This window comes from Suillus discolor, assembly GCF_016758755.1.
Source record: "Suillus discolor strain FC423 chromosome Unknown F5147scaffold_15, whole genome shotgun sequence".
Classification (NCBI taxonomy): Eukaryota; Fungi; Basidiomycota; class Agaricomycetes; order Boletales; family Suillaceae; genus Suillus; species Suillus discolor.
Genome location: NW_024541262.1, coordinates 516,904 through 539,132, shown reverse-complemented (window position 1 = coordinate 539,132; position 22,229 = coordinate 516,904). Strand labels below are relative to the sequence as shown.

Below are 22,229 nucleotides of genomic sequence, written 5' to 3'. Positions count from 1 at the left end.
ATAATTAATGTAAACAATTCACAAGGTCCATGTAAAATGAAAAAACTCCTGTCATAAAGTAAATGATACCTGACCTGATCTAAGCCATGCAAGTGAAAGTCATGTGTCATGGATGCGTCTGCAACACTCCCAAATTCCTTAAGGCTTTACATAGTCGTTGTACCGAGAGTTTGGCTTGCGGTAGCGTTTGCCTGCAGCAGGCTGTGAAGTCCTGCTCCTGGTCTGTTTCGAGGGTGACCCATCGGTAATGTCTTCAACCGGTTTCTTCCCTGGCTTCACCCTAGCCTGTCTAGCAGCCACCTTATCCTGTTGAACGGCTGCTTGATGTCTCATCCGTTTGGCTGGAGAACCTTCCAAACACTCTTCAGCAGTCCTTTTTTGTCCTCGAGTTGTCCCACGGACTATACTTTTGGTCCGCGCACCGGATGCTCCACCAGCTTCCATCGGAGGTAGTGCCGCTCGCTCCTTGGGTGCAATAGCAGTGGTAGATGTAGATAGTTCAGGCTCGGAGCTCTTCCGCACATGCTTCCGAGATCTATCTCACGGCTGCTCTACCACCGCCCTATTCTTTGTAGGTCGCAGGTCAACTGCACCGGCCTTCACTGAGGACACAGTCTTCTTGCCTCTTGTGCCAACCGGTTTGACCTTTTTACAGATATTTTCCTCAACATCGCCATTGGAGTCATCACTACGGCTCATAGAGACCGGATGGCCACTACGCTTTTTCGCCTCGATTAATTTTTGGCGACTTAGGATATCATCATCCGAGTCATCGGATTGTTTGGGAAGTGACTCATCAGCGGTGGTCTTTGCGGCGTCTAATCCTTCGTCGTATGACCTGTTCCCCTTGGCATTCTTCTGTGGACCACCTGAAGTAGTGGTTCCATTTATTAACTTGGTTTCCGACTCATGCGTGACCCTTTTTGTCTTTGCATTTGCACCGGATTTCGATTGTCCTGCCGAAGACTGCTGTGGTTGATGTGCCGTCTTTCTGCTAAAACCCAATGTCTGCTTGGGCTTTGTCTTTGTCTTTCTCGGTGTTGTCACTGGGACTTCTATGTCTGCAGTGAGCACCATATCCTCTTTATCATTGTCCCACCAACCAATAAATTCCAATACACGCTCCTCGCCCTCCTCCTGTCGGTTACACCAGAACTGTAGAAGTTCCGTGGCGTGGACCTGCCTTAACTTTGAAGGCTCTGCAAGATTGTGTTCTTCCGGAAGACATTCTGCCGGAATGATCTCACCGCATCTGGGTATGACATACTTCCATGGGATTGAAATTTTTGGATTGCCACAACATTTCCCTTTGCAACAGTTAGATTACATTGGAGGGGCAAAAGTCGACCTACTGTAATGCCAAGTCAGAAATGCACGCACGACTGCCTTCTTTGTATCCAAATCCATAGAATCACATGCAGGGAGCAAAGGATATCCATCGTCGCCAACGTCAAGGATGTAAGTCTTGTCCTGTCGACCTTTCTTCCGAGTTGCAACTGTATCGCCATCCAAGTTACCATCTGATTTTTGTTAGTGTCCACTACCCGGAAGCTGGCTGAGCACCCCTACCAAATGCGCTCTCTGCATATGAATCCCATTCCGGAAGGATGGCATCCCATTTACGAGTCTTCATAACAGAGTTGGCACCACCGTATTCATTGTTATAGTCGTGACTGCCGGAAATGTAAGGAGCTAATCATTGCACTCATGGGATCACTCACCCGGCCACATGAATCTTTCCCTCTTCATTTTTCCAAGCGGACACAATAAAGACCCTCATTCCCGCCCGGTTCCACATCTCGGTTGTGAAATGATGGATCATGTCATCGCTTTTTTTCCTGGCAATGTCAGCCTTGATGTCGTCCGGAACGCCCTGACGGTTCCATAAATTGGCTGTCTCTTTCACTTCTACGAGTTCATCCGGGGACAAAGATGCAATAAGAAGGTTGAGCTGCCTGGTGTAATGGTTGATCATTTCTTTCGTGCCTGGCTTAGCTCCAGTCTCATCTTGTATTTTTTTTAATAGTTCTTTCTTCCGGAGGGTGTCTATAACACTTCTTTCCGTCCATCTCTGCCCCATCTTGATAGGGGGTTTAGCCAGCTTTCTCTTCAATCCTTGGTTTTGGAACCATGTCTAATAGACCTGATGAATATCAAAGTTTATTTGGTGCTGAAAATGATAAGATGCTCACCCCTCTCCAATCTTTCAGTAGTCTTATGGCCATCACTGGTGCCTTTGTCCAAGCTTCGGTTGCAGCTGCTTTCAAGACCTTCTTGCGCTCCGATGCCTCAGCTGATTCCCATTGCTCAATATAGGACTGTAGGACAGCGACCTCATCTTTATTTAATGCAGGCTGTTTGCTAGATTCCGATTCAGAGCCAGAGTCGTGATCAGACATCATAGACTAAGGAGGATAAAGATATGATGTGCTGGTATGTGATGGTGCGTGTGTGTGTAAGATGTCTACAATAAGAAAGTTATTTGCCCTCCCTTCATTTCGGCTATTAAGCGAACAAGGTTGCTGTTGTAGTTCTACTGTCTTATATTTCACACAACTTCATACCAAGTTGATGGGCAAATCAAGGGTGAGGATATTGGGTGCCCAAAGTACAGTTCAGCTAGTCGAATGGAAAGTCAAAACAACCACTCGGGGCTGGAAAGGCAAATGGTGTCCGGTCAAACGACGCCAGCCTAGTCATTCTGCCCAATCATCTCCAACAAAATCTCCCTCAAAACAAAGCTCGAGTGCGGCATTCCATCAGTACACACCCGACTTCAATTCCCATCATGTGGATTGGAGTAATCATGGCCCTATCAGTGCACTAAATGTTTTGTTGGGAAAAAAGACCAAGGTGTGTTGTATTTTCTTCACCCGTTCAAGGCTGAACAGGATATCAGAGCCCAAACGATTATCTCCAGGAATGGATGTCTCAGAAAGATGATTACCTTCGAGTCCTGCTAGAACAGGAGGCTCCACCTACTAACAAGTCCTGTTCATTATGCAGTCTGGATTCAGTGGTGTATCAGTGCCATGACTGCCTCGGTGATCCTATCTTTTGCATGAAATGCTGTAGAGATGAGCACAAGTGATTGCCATTTCACAAGATAAGCAAATGGAACAGGAGCTTTTTTGAAGCAACGTCGTTAACCAAGATCGATATGGTGTTTTTATTTGGGGCATGATGGGCTGCCATGTCCGGTTCTGGAGGATGTCCAAGAGTGGGAGGACATGGACGAGCCAGCATTTGAGCTGTCATATGACTACTTGGCCATTCCAGAGCTGCCTTTTCTGCATGCAAAAGAATGCACGACCATGGTTGACAAGTCCGGTGTTCATTTGCTGACGATCAGGTATTGCAAATGCCCAAATGCCGCTGCCCCGGACAAGCAGTTGTTTGCAATGGGCATGTTTCCGGCATCATTCAGTCGGCCAAAATTGGCTTTCATGTTTTCAGTGCTGGATAATTTTCTGCTCGATAATCTAGAATGTGGGATTTCAGCCATGAATTACTACAGTAAATTAAGAAGAATGACATCTAGCATATTTCCGCACCTGGTCCCGGTATGTCCAAGATACTGGAAGGTCATGGGCATATGGACTGACATCCGGACAGGACCAATACCGGGAATTGATGCAGGTAGGAAGGCAATGGCATCAACTAAAACTTCTCAAATGGAACGGCTTTGCTCACAAAAGAAAACAGCCGCATGCCAGTGAACTTGCTCTTTTCTGCCCAGCCTGTCCACAACCCAGCATAAATGCACCACAGCCTGCCAAAAGAGAGGAAAATGATCCGGAATGGCTATATGCTAGATCGCTGGTCATGGACGGTAATTTTAAAGCTGAACATCTCCATCCCACCCATCCGGAAGACAAAGTATGGTTGACCGATGGACAGTGTTTCATGGTCACTAGAGATCAATACAAGGCCCATCTCGCCGGTGCCAAAGAAAATGCCCAAATGTCGGAATGTAACAATCACTGGGCTGTGAATCAAGCAAATGCTTCCCGACACAGACTGGAAGCTACAGGAATTGGCGGTTGCGCATGTGCTCGACATGGCTGTTTCGTCCCCCATTCCATTGTCGATTTTCAAAAAGGCGAACAGTATGATGCCACATGTCACCCACTATCATTCAACCTGACATCGCTGATTAGGCACATGAACATGGACTATGCTCTATGTCACGCTTTGAGCCATCACACCGATGGACTCAGTCGAGCTTTGACATTCTACGATGTCAATTGCCAGTATAACAAGTATTTCCGGCATAGGGTAAATGAAAGTCAACACTTAAGCATCCCTGCTGGTATGGAGATCGTTCCGGGAATAGGACTTTGGCATGTTCATGGGCATCAGGACAAATGCTATGTTAGGTATGCATCTATGTTTATCACCAGGGCAGCCAGGATCGACGGGGAGATCATGGAGACATTATGGGTGCCGCTGAATATAATATCTCCGTCTGCGAGAGGAATGTCCACTCCCCATCGGCAAGAATGTCTCGATTACCAAATGAACGACTCAAATTTTATGAAAATGATCAGAATGAGTTGCGAGATATATCCTTTCCCAAATATCTAATACTCATGCTCTCTAGGTGGTTTTCTATGCCGGAAATATCGAGACACTGTGAAGGGCGTTTCCGAAAGCATGGCAGTGTTTGAGAAGCTTACTGAAACTGCCGATCACGTCATGGTGGAAACATGGGAAGAACAAGATCGACAAGCACAAATAAGTAGAACATCAGATCCTTCAGCAATGGATGTGTTCGTATCCGACCTAAACAATATGGATTAATTGTCAATAGCACCAACGTGGAAACAGCAAGAGTTGGCTTTGCTGTCTTCCCGGGCCGGTAGCGGAGGAGGGAATACAAAGTGCGGTGCTGCTACATGGATCGCATCCGGCATCACCATAGAAGAGCTGCAAATATCTCTTTTGATGGATATCAGGAGGTTGGGAAAACACTCCACCAAAACGCAACACTTGGAGATTGTCAGACGTCGTACAAAGTTGCAAAGCCAGATAGATGAATTTACTATTGCGGCAGTCGCTCATCTCGGAGAGGACTTTGATCTGGATGATGACATTAGAGATATGGAAATCGATTTCATAAACGATTCAGATGGAGATGGAGACAGGGATACCGACAGTGAACATGATTCCGACGATGATCTGCAAGGGAATTTCTTCCATCCCGAGAAAGTGGTTATACCTCTCCCATCGAATATCGGCATCAAAAGGTGTACTGAGTTGGGCGTAGCACAGCTTGTGGGCCAGGAAGTTGCACTTCGGGAAGGACAGGCCAACGACACCCTGCAAGCAATCAGAGTCCTTTTGGCAGATAAGGCTGTGCTCTTCCGCACCACAGTTCATCTGGCAAAATCTCAGGCAAAGTCAACTAGGGCATGGACACAGGTACATTCAGTGGAAAAGGTCATTAGACTGCAAATGATGATTTATTCCAAATGCTGGTTGCAACTGGGCAATCTAGAAGCTCACAACCTATTGGAAAAATATCTCCGGATGGAGAAAAGTCATCTCAAAGCTACTGCTGCTGTAGCCGATCCCAATGCTCGGGGACAAAGAAACTCCACACTTCCGTGGTTCTGGTCCCTTGATGTTCAGGGAGATTCCATCAGCAGCGATTGGATGAATGAATGTTTGTAACGGTTCACTCATCATGTGAACCTGAAATGACATGGCACAGTTTACAGGGTTCACTGGCTTTGCACCAAGGCATTGCGTGATCGATGGTCGGAAGGACTGCAACTCATTGAACATGAAATGGGTTGGACTCTGCGGTTTTTCCTCCACAAGGCAAGCACATGGTTGTCACAGATCACCCACAACGGCGATCCACTCCCAGAAGGGCACAAATGTTACGCAATTTGGCAGGCCCACATGTACCACGAATTGGCCAAACATGCACGTGCAAGTTTTCTCAAGGCAAATCCAATGTTCAAGATGATTCCTTGATTGGTACATGTATAATATTATTAACGGATCATAACATAAATAGTACACATTTGGTGCAATGCATTAAATGTATAAGTCCTGGAACAATAAGGTGAACAATGGGAAAGGTGATTGTTGCATGAGTCACATTTCCTGATTAGTATTTTGAAGCTCCGACAACTGATATAAACAAGCTGGTCAGGACCGGTTTCATTTGTCTCCTTTGGTGATTGTATCAGATATATCATGATCAACCACCATCCTGCACTTTCCGAGTCCCCTGCTGGCGCATTCTCGATTTGGGATGCGGCCCACATGTTTAAATATGCCACCTCCAGATTCGCTGCTATCCATCTTGCCCAGATGGCAGAGCAGAACCCATCAGTAGCTTATAAGTACTCATTTGTTCAACACCTTGTGTGGGAGGCGGAAGTGAGTCAATTTCAATGTCATCCGGACTACTTGATTGATCAGGTATTGCAGCGGTTTGTGATCCCGTTTGTCAGCATGTGTGCGGCAAAGAATATCAATACAAGCATGCCGACATATCTCGGAAAGGTTCTCCTTCTTGTTACCGCCTATCAGACGGAAGGACGTGACCGCATCGATCTTTTTGCAGACTTCTGGGACTGTCAGCATGACGATGTTGGCGATTTGGCATTTGGCCATCGAGTTGTTCCATGCTACCGGCACAATTGGTGGAATAACTCATTCTATTATTCTCCTATGCAAATGCCTCTCTGGTTCTCGGTGGCCGAGGTTAAAAATCTAACGGCTGACCACTTCAAACAGCGGGTGAGTGATTGTGAATATAATCTGGTACGGATTCTCATTGTATTGACAAATATTCAGCCTGCCTTGGGGTTAATGATACCCGAACCGATCATCCACCCGCACAGTGAGGACCCGCTGCTTCAACAACTCCAAGTGCTCCGGACCGAAGTCGCCCATCTCGGTCTCGATCTCGGCCACCTCCTTGTCAATAAGCTTGAGGCCACTGAAGCAGCGGTGGATGCAATGAACCAGCTGGAGCAACCGGTAGACGAGGTCTGTGATGCAATGGCTGCTTCCCGTGTGGTAGTGGCAGTGTTGGAGAAGGACTACAATAATGGTCGGATAGGAACATCCCCTCGTGGAGATCCATTCCCTGAGTTACATCCATTTGTCCGCTGATGCAGGCCTTTATGTAAATAGTCACAGAAGCGAATATGTATGTCTAGTATAGTGATTTGTTTTTCTAACATACAAGCGGTCCGTTCACCTTCGGACATTTTCTACCGTGAGTTACCATAGTAAGAGATGGGCCTGTACACTACCATATTCTCCGTTGTTGATTCCTCACAAGTTCGCATCACATTCCAGCACGCTCAAGTACGCGACCATGTTTAACGGATGAGCCAAGACTCATGCTCGTACATTCCGCACTGAGCCGTTTGAAAGGAAGTTAACAGTGTCATTGATCGGGCCGGAGACATGACGGATGTCGATGACCAGATCTCAGATTCGGACGTCAAGCGCACATGGCGCTAGACCAATTTGGAGGACAGGTGGAGCTCAGGTGGAACACAGACAGGAGAGTCACGTGAATTGGTTTTGTGGGATCAAACGTTCTGTCCTTACATATTGTAGATAGACAGATATAAGCACGAGTTGCCGTCGGCTCGGTGTCAATTGCGTCCACCCCGTCATGCTGTGCAGCACTGACACACGCTCCTGGTCTCAGATTTCCAGCACATATATGGCGACCATTGACCTAGTGTGGCCGTTTCCCCCTCTTAATTATATGCATCATGTTAAATTTCACATGTAGGAATAAAAAACTACATCTATGCAATCTTGACAGTCTGAATGATATTCGTAAGCATAGACCAGTGACCAGGAACAATAAACAGATGTACTTTGGCATACAACAAGTCTATGACCTTGTTACGCACTCAAATAGATCTGTTATGCGGAGCCCTAAGAGGGGCGTCGTCCACTAATGTTTGTGACGTAACCGGAAGGATCCGGTATAGCAAGTGAGACTGGCGACGACAAGTTGGCAGTGATCACAGTACGCGCCCGTCACGTGACTTCTAAGATGGATGTCTATGAAGTCGCTCAAGGTAAGGACAGTCTTGTCCGAACGATGAGGTCGATCGAGGTAGACTTTAGTCGCAATGAGCAACTAAGAAAAGATACTAGAGACTGAAGCCAAAGGGGCGTTCAGAGGGAAGTATGTTCCAGGGAAGATTGAGTAGATTCAAGTTAGAGAATCTAGTACAGGGTGACCGACTACTTATACTAAGTGGAGAGGGTTAAGGGCAAGGCTACCGCACAGTAGGTAAGGGTAAAGGGCAAACGAGAATGGTATAGGTGCATTGGCAACAGAGCCGGATTAGTGATGGATGGTCGAGTTTGTGAAATGAGACCGAGAAACATTGGAACGGACCAACGGTAAGAATACAACATGCGGGAATCCACAGTCAGAAGGAACAGAAAGGGAAAGCCACATTGGTGGCATGAGTCAGACCGAGTCATAGGTGCGGGACCACATTGGTGGTCGAATCAGGGGAGGAACGTGCGTGCATGTGCATAGAGGCGGACGATGCAAGGGATGGGAACGGTCCCGAGGATCCGGTCAACAGAAAGTCGGTAAAGGAGGATGAGCCGGTAGATGGTGAGGGCGAGGATGAAGGGAAAATGATAGGGGGGCCACGTGACCGATGTTACTTGTAACAGACCTTGCTAACTTGTTCCAGGGTCCCAATTGCTGCACCATACTTGTTCTGAAAAAAAGGATGACCATGAATGAGATGAGTGAGAAGAGAGGACACACATCAGCTTCTAGCTCATCGAATACGATCAGGCATCCTCGTCCCTGATACAGCACGCCGTGGAACACCTTGTCCAAGATCATCTGAGATAGCCTAAAACACGATATTAGCTACTTTTCAGAGAGACAATTCAATACGCACTTGGCCTCAACGTCCTGCCATCCTGCCATCCTTGCCCGACCTGTTTGGCAATGTAGTCAATCTCTACCGTCGAGTACAGCTCAACGATACGCAGCAAATTCTGCTGGACTCGGAGAAGGGTGTCGTAAAGCGCTGCGAGATGTGAGCAAATAGTAGGGTCGGACAAGAGTTCTGTGTAGCAATGACAAGTCAACAACAAGTTGTGTAGATGGGATATAATATACCATGTTTGTAATCCCAAAGGGCCTTTTCGAAATCTGACAAGTTCTGATTCTGATGCGCAAGCGCTATGGCACACATGCTCTCGATCTCGTGAAGCTGAGCATATTTCACTGCGAGCTTCATAGAGAGAAGTGATGTTACATCTTCGGGCTGGAATACACATCAAAATGACTGACAAGTCAAGATCAGTGACAACACACCATATTCAACATGACCTTGCACAAAGGCATGTACTTGAGTGCGTTCAGCACTGCTGGGTCATCCAGCAATGACATGTTCTCGAAAGTCTCGTATGTAAATATTATACAGCCTATGTCCGGCGCCTATGATTATATTACAATGGGATAACATAGGCCGTTCCCATATACCTGGATGCCTCGTTTATGCCATTAATAACATTGCAGGTGCGTGATTTTTTACCTCACAAATACAATGGTGTGTTGGCAAATATCCATATAAGATGCCAGCCGTGCTTGCAGTACATACCGTTTCTCCCCACCATGCTATCCGATGAGTATTGGGCGACCTACCATGCAAAACTGGCTGAGCTTGATCTAGATGCTCACCCAACATCATTCATTCCACGGGATTGGGCTCTGAATGCTGTCGACATAGCAAGCAAATGGGTGGAGCAGCAGTTTGCCGCACATGTTTCAGGGAGACCTCTTGTTCCAGCGCCTCCGGAACTTGATCCGGAAACCATATTTGCATGCGGACACCTGGCTTTTGTGCTGGCGGAAGCGTATCAGCATCCTAGTGAGTTGAGGTTTTTATTGTTCCCACCATGCTCTAATGCATGTAGTCAAATTGGATATCGATGTCATTCAGTACAATGAGGCCTTGACCAAACAGGAGTCAGGGCTGAATGACGCTCGGGAAGAGGCATTGTTGGCAAAGTTTCCTCCCACCGAGCGCATGTTGTTGGATCGCCCATCGGTGGTGATCGTGACCTTGGGTAATGTGCCGGGTTCACCGTCTTGGTCCGGAAGGTCAAATATGAAGAGGAACAAGTATATATTGGCTAGTGGACCTAATGAACATACTGAAATCGCCTCTGCGGTAAAGGTAGGTCCTTCCATCCTGGCTCAGGCATCGGTGGCCCAACAGATTGTTACAGGTTCCTGCCGATAAGACTTTTTCACCGGAATATTTAGATTCGACAGACATGGCAGATGATAGGGGTTTCTGGGATGCAGAAAGCCGAGTGCATTATGTTCTTTCCGATTACTGCTGATTCCGAGGTTGATTTTATCAGCCTGTTGAATGGGGTAGGGATTCTGCTATCGCCACGGCAGTGGAGGTAAGCTAATTTGTGTTCGCATACCAATCTACGCTAATAAATTGGCAAGTTTTCTGTTCGTCATCATCCGCAGAAGTGCGATAAGTGCAGCAAATTGGGGGTAGCCTGTCTTGTCCTCCTGGACAAGAAGTTCGGATGCATTTGACTTGCCTGCGCCAATTGTGATAAAATGAAGATCACTTGTGCGATTAATGGAGTTGGGGTCCGGGAGAGAATGCAAGCGAAAGCCAAGGCCATGGCAGCCAAGACATTTGCCAATCCTGCCAGACGCTCCAAGTCGCGCGCCCCGAAGTCCCGAATTGTTAACAAGACAGCGATTAATACCAGGTCCCGGAAGACCCCAATACCGCTCAATCGGCTATTATCAGAAGTTGAGGACAGCATCATTCAACAAGGTGAGTGTTACCGTACCACCTATGGAACTGCAAACTTAAGCAGCTTCTCACTCAGCCTCGGAGGGTGAACTCAAGTCCATGGATGTCACACCGGCTCAAGCAGAGGCACCACAAATCCCAACGATGAGCTCATCCGTGCTCATCGAGCCTGAAGGACAGTCGGTAGTGCCCATGAATCATGCGGAGTGTGAGCCCACTGCAAGGGACATCCTTCAGAGCATCCAAGACCTGGGCAGGCGACTTGATTGTCTTGCTACCAATGACAGGGTCGATGTTTTGGAAGAAAGACTCGATTCGGTGGAACATATGGTTGGGCAGCGGCTAGATGCACTGGAGCGAAAACTCAATTACTCGGATGCGGAATGGAAAGCAACATCGTTGTCGCTTGGACATCTAACCATGTCCCTCCGGGACCATATGGATGATCTGACTGCACACCGTTCCTGCATCAATACCACCGTGTATGCTCCCCCTCACCATGGGAATGCGCACCTTCCGACATGGCTAGCTCATCAGGAGGAAGACCCGAACATCTCAGCCATCGGTAGACAGTGGACTCATGCATGGGATGCGTCCGTTATCACGGGTATCCAAGGCCATGTCGGGACTTCAGCATCTGCTGGATACATTATCGGAACACCCGATCCTGCAGTTCTGCTGGCGAATGTGGATGAGGATGCATCCAGTGAGCTCGCCAGTGACCTATCAACTATATCCGATGGATAGATATATCTATCGTATCGTCACACATGATCATATTACTGTCTTTACTTGTGTTCAGTAGATACATTTGTTGCACCTGACTACATTCACTTTTTAATGATGATCAAGGCACGCTCTACTGGAAGGTGTGAAAGCTATTGTAGACTAGAAAAATGTGAGTTCCGAATCAACACATTATTGAATGCCACACGAGCATTCCCGGTCACCTTGCACGAGTCTTGGTAATAATATTTGGTGGGCAACAATTTCAGATGTCATCCGGTTATCACCCTGGAATGCATTTTCCTGGAGGTCTCATCCTCCCGAATGGGGCGGGATGACGGTTTTGCAACCTACTTGTGAATAAAAATAGGTAATACAAGATCTCGGACGTTGCACTGATATAAATATGACATTCATCATCTGTGAGTTCTCACCTGAATTCCTCTGGCTTCATGTTAAGGTCCCAGCATTTATAATCACTGGGAGCAGAGATGTGCAGCTTGCATTGCGATTTACTTCGTGGACACCGAGTGAGTGTTGGTGTATTGTGAGAGCATACATTCATATATATACTGGCAGAGGACAGATTTCCGGAAATGGTGGAATGGGTAGTTCCAGCAGGAGCAGCGTACAGTGCCGGAGTGACAGGATGTTGTGCTATTTACAGGCTGGCTGACTAGTTGATTAATTCACAGTACGAGGAGACGTTATATTTCGGTTGATCCTCGTGTCTATACTCATGGGTTAACAGCATTGATATCACCGGATGGACACACATCTAGGGATATGCACACCATCTGGCGATGCAACCTGGCCCATATTCCCTTGGATTTCATGCACTACTCAGAGGGGCCTGGTTTGGATGGATGACATACTGGAATGTGTTAGGAATGAGGCCAAGCCATTCTTGCTGTATGTTTCACTTTGACCGTTCATAGACGTACTGAGTCCCATATAACCTACTGGCTATTTGTAACACCTTCCAAATCGAATCATTTACCTGTTGATGGATTGCTTAGCCCATCGGCTACCCTTCTGCGATCACTCCGGATGAGGTGAGCTCAACACAATTAGGTGTGCTCTCATGTTCTAAATATCCGGTTTCACCCGCCAATCACCATATTTGATTGGCCCAACTGTTGTCCTCTACCGGACCCATTGGACATTCACTATGCCCATTTATAACACCTTCCGGTATGAGATTTATTGATTTACATTTTTTGGGAGACCAATGATTGGCCGTCTGTTACCTTATCTTAGACCATCGCAGATATATCGCCCTTTCAATACCACTTCCACAGGCCGACATCACGAGTTGCGAGTATGAATGTATCTCGGAACGGCTGACAGTTAGTCCCAGTTGTTTATATTAGGCTCAGTAGAATACCGTGATCTCAGAAGGACCAACCGGTGGTGATATAGCAAGGAATACATTGAATGCCAGAAGGGCTAACAGTTGGGTTCAGTTTCAGATGAATATATATTTATCTCAGAAGGGTCGCTCATTATCATGCAACGCAGGATGCAGGGGAATCCTCTGATCTCGGATATTGACGGGTGGGCCTGGCTAGTTATGTAAGGGCCAGAAGATTGTACAGAAGGGACAGCTTGTTATCCTGTAGCTCAAATGAATATACATTGATTCCCGGAGGAGTCAGGCTATTGGGCTGCATACAACCAGCTGGGCCCAACTGCTAGTCCTTCTGAAAGGGCATGCATATTCTCCTGAAATTTCCCTCCCAAGATCACATTTTGTCATCTTGGGCCAAAATCACTAGCTAGGCCCAACCGTCATTATATAACATAGTCAGCTGGCCCTTCCGAGATCATATACCCCCAACTATCGGCCTATGGCGATGGCCGAACAATATAAGCTGGCCCTTCTGAGATCAAATGACCCAACCATCGACCCATCGCGAGATCATATTGGCCAAAGGCACTTCCAAGATTATATGTACCCAACCATTGGCCTTTGTGAGATCATATATGTATTACCTTGGGCCGATATGCGATTGGCCCTTCCGAGATCAAATGCACAACCGTCGGCCCATGGCAAGATCATATTGGCCGAACAATATCAGCCGGCCCTTCCGAGATCATATACATATTACCTTGGGCCAATGTGCGATTGGCCGGCCCTTCCGAGATCAAATGCACCCAACCGTCGGCCCACGGGGAGATTTTATTGGCCGAATGAGACCATATGCACCCTACCGTCGGCCCACGGCGAGATCATGTTGGCTGAACAATATCAGCTGGCCCTTCCGGGACCATATGCACCCTACCGTCGGCCCATGGCGAGATCATATTGGCCGAGCGAGATCCAACCGTTGGCCCTTGCGAGATCATGTACATATTACTTTGGGCTGAAAACAATTAACGGGCCCTTCCGAGATGACATGCATGGGCCAAAGAATCACTTGTTGGGCCTATCTGTTACCCCTTCCACAACATATATGCAGGGCCCATCCGTCAGGTCCCTACCTGTGTCCCATGACAATTGGCCCACTCATTCTATCCATCTCACTTGGCCCACCCGCCAGCATGGATACTGAATTATGCATGGGCCCATCCGTGCTCAGTCATGCATGGGCCCACATCGGACGGCCCACCTAACTGGGTCGATTCTCAACCTTTGGCTGTCCGACTAAGTCGGAAAATGTTACTGAAGGGGCTCCGCCAGCACTTCGAAGGAAACTATTGTTGTCCAGCGGCTGAAGCGACCGCTTGCCTCTGCTGCTGAAGCTGTGGTGAAGCGTCCTCATTTGGACGCCGATACTGAGTTGGACGAGGCACACGCTGAGTCTGCTCGACTTCGCGCTGAGAATGCCGAGCTTCGCACTCGGAACAACAAGTATTGGGTCGCTCTGACCAAGATGCATCAACATTCCCAGATGCAAGAGTCTGAGTTACTCCACATGAGCAACCAGCTGTATCTTTTGGCGCATGATTGGGGAACTTGGGAGAAGGAGCTCTGCGAAGTCCTAGAGGAGTAGATAGTCCTTTTAGGATACTTTTAGATTTAGAATCACCTGTCAGCGCCAAAGAGCGCTTTGTACTATAGTGTCTCTGATTTCTCCGGTGCCCAGTGCACCTAATGCGATAGTGCTTTGCGTCCTGTCCATGTCCGTGTCCAATTTGATTCGCCGGCCTGATTAAGTAAGAGGAACACGCGAGTGAGTGCATGTAAGAACATAGAGTTATGAGAAAATATGGCGGTTGCGCAAGCTGCGCGCTTGTCTTGTCTTCTTCAGGCGTCCTTTCGTGTCTATTCCTTTGCATGTCCCTGTGTGTCGCTGATATTAGATGGTGTCGGTGTATAGTCTATGAGTAAAAAGGGGTGCGGCACAGCTGCGCGCATTAGAAATGGAAAGTTTATGGGGTAGTCATGCGCGCGCTTCTAGGTAACTTATCTTCAGTATGTACTTGACGGTTTTTATTATCGCCCGATCGGCGGTATAGAATAGAGTCTGTTGGATGTATGTTCAATGCAATGCGCATGTTATGAGACATGATAAAAAGAAACTGAGGTCGCCGGCCGAAACCTGGGGTAAAACAGAGGGAATGGAAATTGACAGTATGTTTTTGTGATTGTTTTGTTGTTATATATTGTTTTTGTCTTTGTGTGCGATGCGGAAAGCGGGAGTTTGCAGTTAGGGTGTCGGCGATATGTGGGAAGTGGTTGCGCGCTACGTGTTGGGCATGCGCTCTGGTTTGTCTTCATTGGGTTCTTCAATATCCTCGTCGGCTAAATGATCAAGAGTCTCGTCATCTTTACCAGTGACGCTTGTCACCATAATGCGCTCATCGCTGTGCAGATGATAAGGGATGATGCGGAACACTGCGTAGCGTAATTTAGAGATAGCGCCGTCCAACTCAGCCAGCAGATATGAGCCTCCTTTCGTGCAGCACACTACAATCATAGGTCCCAAGTATCGCGGCTTCGTCTTCTTGCTTAACTCGTATTCAACCTTCGAATTGCACACCAGTACTAAGGTACCAGGCGCATGGTTGTAATCACGGATCGTCGTGCGAAAGCGCTTCTTGAAATCGCGGATAGATGTGTAATGTGCTTTCATTACCTTGTCCCTGATAGCACTGAGATCCTCTATACGCTTCTGTAACTGCCGTGCGCGCCAAGCAATGAGTTCTGCAGTGGTAAATGGCGCGTGCGCTGGCGTCGGCGCTAAGAACATAGCTTCTGCAAGGTCAAAAGGGAAGATCCGCTCAATGCCATGCACCATAAAATAAGGCGATAAGCCCGTTGACTTGTGCACGATGACGCGCTCAGCCCAAAATACGGAATGAACAACTTGATACCAATGAGTATCATCTCCATCGCAAGTTTTAATGATGGCCTCCCGGACATCACAGTGCCGGTGCTCTACTATACTGTTTGCTTGCGAATTATAGGGCAACATGCAGATTGGATGGATATCGTATTTTTCTGCAAGCATGTCCGCGGCGAATCTATAAGCGGGCACGTTGTCAGTAATGATCTCGGTGATAGGACCCCATCTGCATAGGAGCTCTTTGTATATGAAGGCCATGAGCGACTTGGTATTCTCCTTGCACAACATGCGCCATTTGGGATATGACGTGAGTGCGCAGCGCGCCTGTACTAGATACTCATATCCTCCCGCTCTGGGCATCTTCATTGTATCAATGTGTACTCTGCAAAACAAGCCTCCGGGCATCGGTACCATCGGCGGTACTTGGAGCTTTAGCGTCTGCCTGATTTGACATTCATGGCATGTGCATGTATACCATTTGATATCATCGTCGATGTGCGGCCACCAAAAGTGCAACAGCAGCTGTGAGCGAACGGCATATATGCCCTTATGACCTAGGTCATCGTGCACTTGTTTTAGCAATTGATATCGCTTATGTGGTTTCACCATGAGCTGGTGTTTACTGTTCGCTTCGCGGCGCCAAAGGTTACCTTCAAGGACGAAGAAGCGCGCCACATGATTGATGAATGCAGCGGATGTATCATCTGTAATGTCAGCGGGTCTTTTGCGGTTGAGAAGGAATTGCTCTATCATGGTCATACACTCGTCTAGCGCTTGCGCTTTCTCGGAGCATGGAACTTGCGGATCATCTGGTATCGGTTCTGTAACATCAAGGAAGGTGCATAAGACTGGTAAGCGCCTCGGCGGCTGCGTGAACGGCACTAAGTGCGCAGAAAGAGCATATTTGGCGCCGGCTGCCTCCACTTGGAGTGTCCTTTCATTTAGGATTGCGACTCCAAATGAGTATGCGCGGTCAATCCAATCCTCGTGATCATCGGCTTCCTCTGGATCCTCATCTACGTGCGGTCTCCTTGAGAGACCATCAACGCCTGCATGTTTTGCGGCGGGTATGTGAACAAGATTGAATTGGAATAGAAGAATACCCGCGATCCATCGATTGATGATCGTGTTGGGTTGCAAATCGGGATTGTTGATCATACCTTTGATATACTTCGCGCCCACCTCGACCATCAAATTGACAACACCGATTATGTAGACGCACATGGCACGTAGCGCGCGATACAGGCCGTAGAGTTCGAGTTTCACTTGTGAGTAGCGGCTCTCCACTTCATTGAGCGTGATTGATCCGAAGCGATTGGGGTAGCGCTTGCCATCTTCGCCTACTTGCAGCAGGATATATCTGATCGCGACGCATGATGTGTCTACTGCTAGGATGACTTCGCAGCCGCTTTCATAGTCTATCTGCCGAAGCGCGGGGGAATCTAGTACTGAGTCCTTGAGCGTTTGCATCACTTGATGCTGCTCTTCGCCGAACTCGAACGGACCATCTTTCTTGGTCAAATTGATTAGCGTGCGTGCGATGCGTGAGAAGTTACGAATAAAATGCATAGAATGCCGCATGTGCCTAGGAACCCATGCACGTGCAACTGGTTCTTCAGCTCAGGCCAATCCCTAATCTTTTGTACCTTAGATTCGTCAGGCATGCGCCCTTCAAAAGTACACTTGTGACTGACGATGGTCGCAGATGGTGCGGCTAGCACAAACTTGATTGCGGATACCATTGCGCCTACATTTTCTAAGCACTGCAAGATGCGATTGATGACGATGCAGTGTTCCCATATAAAGCACCGTATGCCCAGATTATCGGGTATGGTCTCATAAGAGCCATCCTCGTTCTGGTATCGGGTTTTTACCAATTTGATCGGCACATCGTCTATGAACGGCGACGTGAATTGCGGGATTTCGTGCTGTAATATGAATGCGGTGTCGCCTTGATAAACCTGTACAGCGTTAGCGTGTCCTTGTGGAAGCGTCGTTAAACGATGCGGCCCTAGGGGCGTTCCAAACGTAGTCATATCGTGTGAATCAATGTGAAGCGCACACTGGTCATAACCAGCATACAAATCCAACATAGCATACACCGTGTACCTGGCGAACATTTCTGCTAAAAAGTCAGGAAAGGGCGGAACCAACACGTCGCGAATAGTGACTTCGTTGAGTGGTTGTAGGTCGTGGACTAAATGCAAGGAATGGCCATCCTTCTTGACGACACAGAACCAGCGTGAACAATAGGCGGCTGTCGACGGCTCATATACACTGGATGAGATCTTTTCTTTGATAATGCGAATGACTTCGCCAGTGATTGCGGGTGGGATTGGAATATTGTGCTGCGACCATGGGGTGTGCGGTACCATCGGAATTTTGTACGGCGGAAAATATGTTTCATTGAGGCGGCCCCATTCTGAGGTGCCCCAAGTGAACACGAGTTCGTGAACCCTAATGAGCCAGTGTACTAGCTTGAGCTCTTCAGGCCATAGCCAATTGGCTGGATCCAAATCTAACTTTTCAGCGTGCTCGCACGTGAAGTGGGTTCCTGGTTCAAATTCTGGGGGGTGAGTCGGTAAGTCTGGTAACCCGGTGAGCGGGTCTTCGGGTAGCTGGCGCACTATCCTATACTCTGGTGGCATAGTGGTAGGCACTGTGCGCGCTTTCTTCGCGACTGGTTTATACACCAGTGCGTGAAGTGCACGATCATAATAATAATAAGAATTAAAGGTGTTTATAGACACCTGATCAATAATGGAACGGGTTGACGATAAATGCACATAATGCGCTAATGGTTGCAATGCGATATGAGAAGAAACAGGAGAAACAGTACTTTGCGCAAATGCAGAAAAAGATGCGGGGATGCTCCTTAAGAGCGATAATTGGGCGCTTGAAGTGCGCACACTTTGCGGCGCTTCAGGAAGCATGCGAGAATGATTGAGACTAGACGAAGGAAAATACCGGTATTGGAGTGTATGCGGGGTATTGTCTCCCCACGGATAATGCAGATCATTGATGATTAAAAACCCTTTTCTTCCTTGACCTTTGACAGATGTTCCTGGCATGGAAGACCGCTGGTGCAGCGCTCACAGCACTTTACCCAAGACAGCGTCGGAATGTGCAGTTCTCTGCGCGTATTAGGGTCTGTAACCAAAATATCCTGCTCCCCGTCAGGGAGGTCAAACGTGCGACAAGTTGTTAGTTTGAAAAATGGGCGCCCGAGAAGGATCTTGAAGCTCGCACGGGGTATGACTTGTACTTGAAAGTACAGCGGTCCTCCTCCAAAATTGAGTGGTACATTCTCGATAACGCCTAATGTTGCATCCTTGTTGGTGTTGACCGATTCCATGTTTAAGCGATGGTCTGACCGCAGACCAATGCCAAGCGATTTCCATACAGCGGCCGGCATTACGATGACTTCGGCACCTTGATCTAGAACGCAGGTGACTACCCGCCCTCCGATCGTGGTCGCGCGGATGCAGTGCAATGGTGCAAAATGGTCCACGACTACTCGGCCATCATCGCTTTGCAAGCGCTTAGCGTCGTAGTCGTGCATCCACTCTTCTGAAGCTGGGTGTCCCGTTAATTTGTTGACCGATACTGTGCTGACCGTGATGCGCTTGGTGGTGGTAAGGTCACAGAATTGTTTACGGACGTCGGGCAATATTGCAAATAGTTCCCTTGTTGAAATACTGATGCTGGTATCCAGGAGGCGCTCCAGGATGTGCTTGTCGGCGTCTTTGTCTTCCAGTCCGTGCGAGTACCAATATGATGCTGTTTTCATTGCCGATGGAGCTGATGGTGAGGGTGTCGAGTCTGCGAGGTCAGTATGTGTTAAACCGGGTGAGGATGAAGATGAAGTTGCAGGAGCGATGGTCGCTTTCCGCGCATCCTTTGTTTGAGGTGCAGTTGTCGTAGGCACGGTTATTGCCTTTACGACTTCAGGCGCTTTGCCCTTGCTCGACGAAGCTTGAATGGCAGGAGAGACGATCTCCTCCGCTTCAGCGGCTTGCCTAGATGCGGGCGCTGGCTTTGCGCGATACTCACCGACGAGTTCTACGCCATCAAACCAGATGTTCTTCCCCTTACCTTCGCCTTTTGCAGTACCTCGCTTGGTATCGCATCTGGCGGTTGCTAGTGCGAGCACTTGCACTGCGCGTAACACGTCTACTTCCTCCTCATCTATGTCAGACTTGGGATCCGCGACGGTGTGGATAAACGTGGACGGGTCTACGTCCAGCACTACATTGACTTCGGATGACGCGCGAACATATAGCGCTGCAGTCACGCTTGCGCTAGGGAGTGCTTCATTCGCCTGTTTGTTAGCGTGATACCTATCAAGATGCTCCTTCAGGGTGCTGTCACTTGCGCGGCCGGGAATCCAATCTCCACTTGTCAAGACAAGCTTCATAGAGGTCTCGTGTACCTTACACTTGCCAGCGCTGATATACATGTTTTTCTCTTGGCAACCCGTTAGGGAGGGAGTTGCCAGGTCGGCACACCTGATATTCCTGCTTAACGACAGTTCCTGGCGCCACTTGTTGTGGTGTCGGTACTGAGGATGCAACTGTGCTTGGATATGGCATTAGTACCGGCACGCTGATGGTTCCGGAGGCTTTTGCCACTGATCGTGGGATCAAGAATTCTCCCGCCGCTAGGACGTCTGCAAAGGGGTAAGGGTCTAAATGATGATGATCCGGAAATTTGATCATCAACCACATTAGTATATGTCCTTGCACATCGCTCGGAAAACCTTCTAAGAATAGTCGGTCCCTTTCGGATTTCCCGATGCGATCCTTCTTTAAGAGCGCATACACGACCTTGTTAAAGGTGCAGTGGTAGTCACCGAATTCTTTCCAAGATGGCATCAGAGATTTCACCTGCCTTTGCGTTATCACCTGCAGGTCGGCTACTGCATAGCGCATTTTGCCTTCGCATCCTGGGTACATTACCTTAATTGCTTTGATAAATACATCATAGTCGCTTGTTTCGGCTTCAGGAATCCCGGACCAAAGCTCGCGCTCATCAGCCAGCAAATAGCGGGCGATGCCTTTGATGCGGTCGCTGGCAAGCAGACCCGCATCATCAGCACATGCTTCATAATCCTCAATGAAAGCAAGGAGGTTCTCTGCTGTGCCGTCAAATTTGGGTGCTTTGTCCGAACCACGGGTCGGCATTCTAATAGTCGTTGACATTTTTGCTGGCTGGAGTTTTTTGATGATAGGCGCAGGTTGTATAATTCTTGTCGGAGCTGTCTGGGAGACTGGGGGAATATATATGGTGGTGCGGTTCCAAATTGAGTTTGGCGCGATAAGGGGTTCCTTTTCTTCTTAATAGTCGGCGCTTCGATTGATAAGGGCACGCGTGACCGCGATAAGGCTTCTTCTTTGATGGTTGCGCTAGAAACGGTTAGTGGGGTAAGCGGAGAGAGAGGAATAAAATTAGGATCTGATGGGTTCCTTGGCATTTCTACAAATGCACCCGGCGGTAAGTTGTGGGGGTTGTCATGTGACTCAAAGTCATCCGAGGATTTCCCATGTACTGATTCTTTAGGGGACGGCGTGACTGGCGATGTGGGCGCGAACAGATTCGGTGAAAATAGAGATAGATCTGGGCGTGCGGGCTCTGAGAAGTTCCGAGGGCGATTGTGCTTAACTGGAGTCAAAATTTCCTGAATGGTTGATAAGTGTGAAGAGGCAACCTCTCTTCTAAATTCTTCTAAGGCTTTGTTTCTTGCAACGCGGTCTTTGGTAGGCCTGAGTACTCTACCGGCTTTCTCAGATGATCCCCTCGCGGTGCGCTCTAGTTGTAGGTGAGGAATGTAGAATGATAGAAAGTGGGTGGTATGAGATATACTCAGATGGTCCTCTGCGTGAATCTAATGTTGGCCCAAGGGGATTGCTACTGATAAGGTTCCTCTATATATAATAGTGGAGGGAAACACTGAACCAGGCTGTCGGATAAGCCTGGTGGGGCGTGCGACGATGAGTGAAGTGCGATAAGCGAAAGCGCTACAGAGCGCTACTGAGCGACAAGTGCAATGGCGCACACTGAGTGAGAGCGAAGCACGCGTGCGGGTGGTGGAGCGCAGCGACTCTTAAGTGAGTCGGGGAACGAGTAAGACAATGTTCGTGTATAAGAATATGCAGATTGGCGCTCGTATGAGTTCTGGCGCTTAGCATCAGTCAGCGGATATGATGGAGATTTAGACTTAGAGTCCAACGATGTGCGGGAAGAAGAAGATCATCATTATACATCGAGGCAAGGTTTATATATATTCTAAGTAGCATTAAGCGCTGTCAAGCACTAAAGCGAGCTGGAAAGCAAAGCGAGTACGTGATGATATGTAATAAGGGTCTGTGACGAAACATACGGAATATGTGCGCAA

The 22,229-nt window shown here is 48.1% G+C and overlaps 6 protein-coding genes across 6 annotated transcripts; 4 read left to right on the top strand and 2 right to left on the bottom strand.

The window, feature by feature from the left end:
* Positions 1-138: 138 nt before the first annotated feature.
* F5147DRAFT_771426 (uncharacterized protein) lies at positions 139-2,399 on the bottom strand (the record flags this gene model as incomplete). Its single annotated transcript, XM_041441245.1, has 6 exons — positions 139-525; positions 589-1,307; positions 1,353-1,520; positions 1,570-1,673; positions 1,722-2,134; positions 2,193-2,399. 6 exons carry the CDS (start codon positions 2,397-2,399, stop codon positions 139-141), a joined length of 1,998 nt encoding a protein of 665 aa, XP_041295291.1.
* Positions 2,400-3,230: 831 nt separating this feature from the next.
* Positions 3,231-5,985, top strand: F5147DRAFT_771425 (uncharacterized protein; the record flags this gene model as incomplete). The annotated part of the gene is made up of 6 exons (XM_041441244.1): positions 3,231-3,563; positions 3,616-4,109; positions 4,161-4,555; positions 4,604-4,776; positions 4,831-5,668; positions 5,717-5,985. 6 exons carry the CDS (start codon positions 3,231-3,233, stop codon positions 5,983-5,985), a joined length of 2,502 nt encoding a protein of 833 aa, XP_041295290.1.
* Positions 5,986-6,210: 225 nt separating this feature from the next.
* Positions 6,211-7,137, top strand: F5147DRAFT_650992 (uncharacterized protein; the record flags this gene model as incomplete). The annotated part of the gene is made up of 3 exons (XM_041433497.1): positions 6,211-6,396; positions 6,439-6,759; positions 6,817-7,137. The coding sequence occupies 3 exons, from the start codon at positions 6,211-6,213 to the stop codon at positions 7,135-7,137; spliced, it is 828 nt and encodes a 275-aa protein (XP_041295289.1).
* Positions 7,138-8,910: 1,773 nt separating this feature from the next.
* Positions 8,911-9,442, bottom strand: F5147DRAFT_572502 (uncharacterized protein; the record flags this gene model as incomplete). The annotated part of the gene is made up of 3 exons (XM_041431091.1): positions 8,911-9,092; positions 9,146-9,293; positions 9,344-9,442. Coding segments are annotated over 3 exons (429 nt in total), but the record flags the coding sequence as incomplete, so codon positions are not given.
* A 201-nt stretch (positions 9,443-9,643) lies between these two features.
* On the top strand, positions 9,644-11,881 carry F5147DRAFT_650990 (uncharacterized protein; the record flags this gene model as incomplete). The annotated part of the gene is made up of 7 exons (XM_041433496.1): positions 9,644-9,899; positions 9,946-10,208; positions 10,399-10,443; positions 10,619-10,838; positions 10,894-11,523; positions 11,623-11,686; positions 11,755-11,881. The coding sequence occupies 7 exons, from the start codon at positions 9,644-9,646 to the stop codon at positions 11,879-11,881; spliced, it is 1,605 nt and encodes a 534-aa protein (XP_041295287.1).
* Positions 11,882-13,399: 1,518 nt separating this feature from the next.
* Positions 13,400-14,539, top strand: F5147DRAFT_650989 (uncharacterized protein; the record flags this gene model as incomplete). The annotated part of the gene is made up of 2 exons (XM_041433494.1): positions 13,400-14,019; positions 14,215-14,539. The coding sequence occupies 2 exons, from the start codon at positions 13,400-13,402 to the stop codon at positions 14,537-14,539; spliced, it is 945 nt and encodes a 314-aa protein (XP_041295286.1).
* Between the last annotated feature and the right edge of the window lie 7,690 nt (positions 14,540-22,229).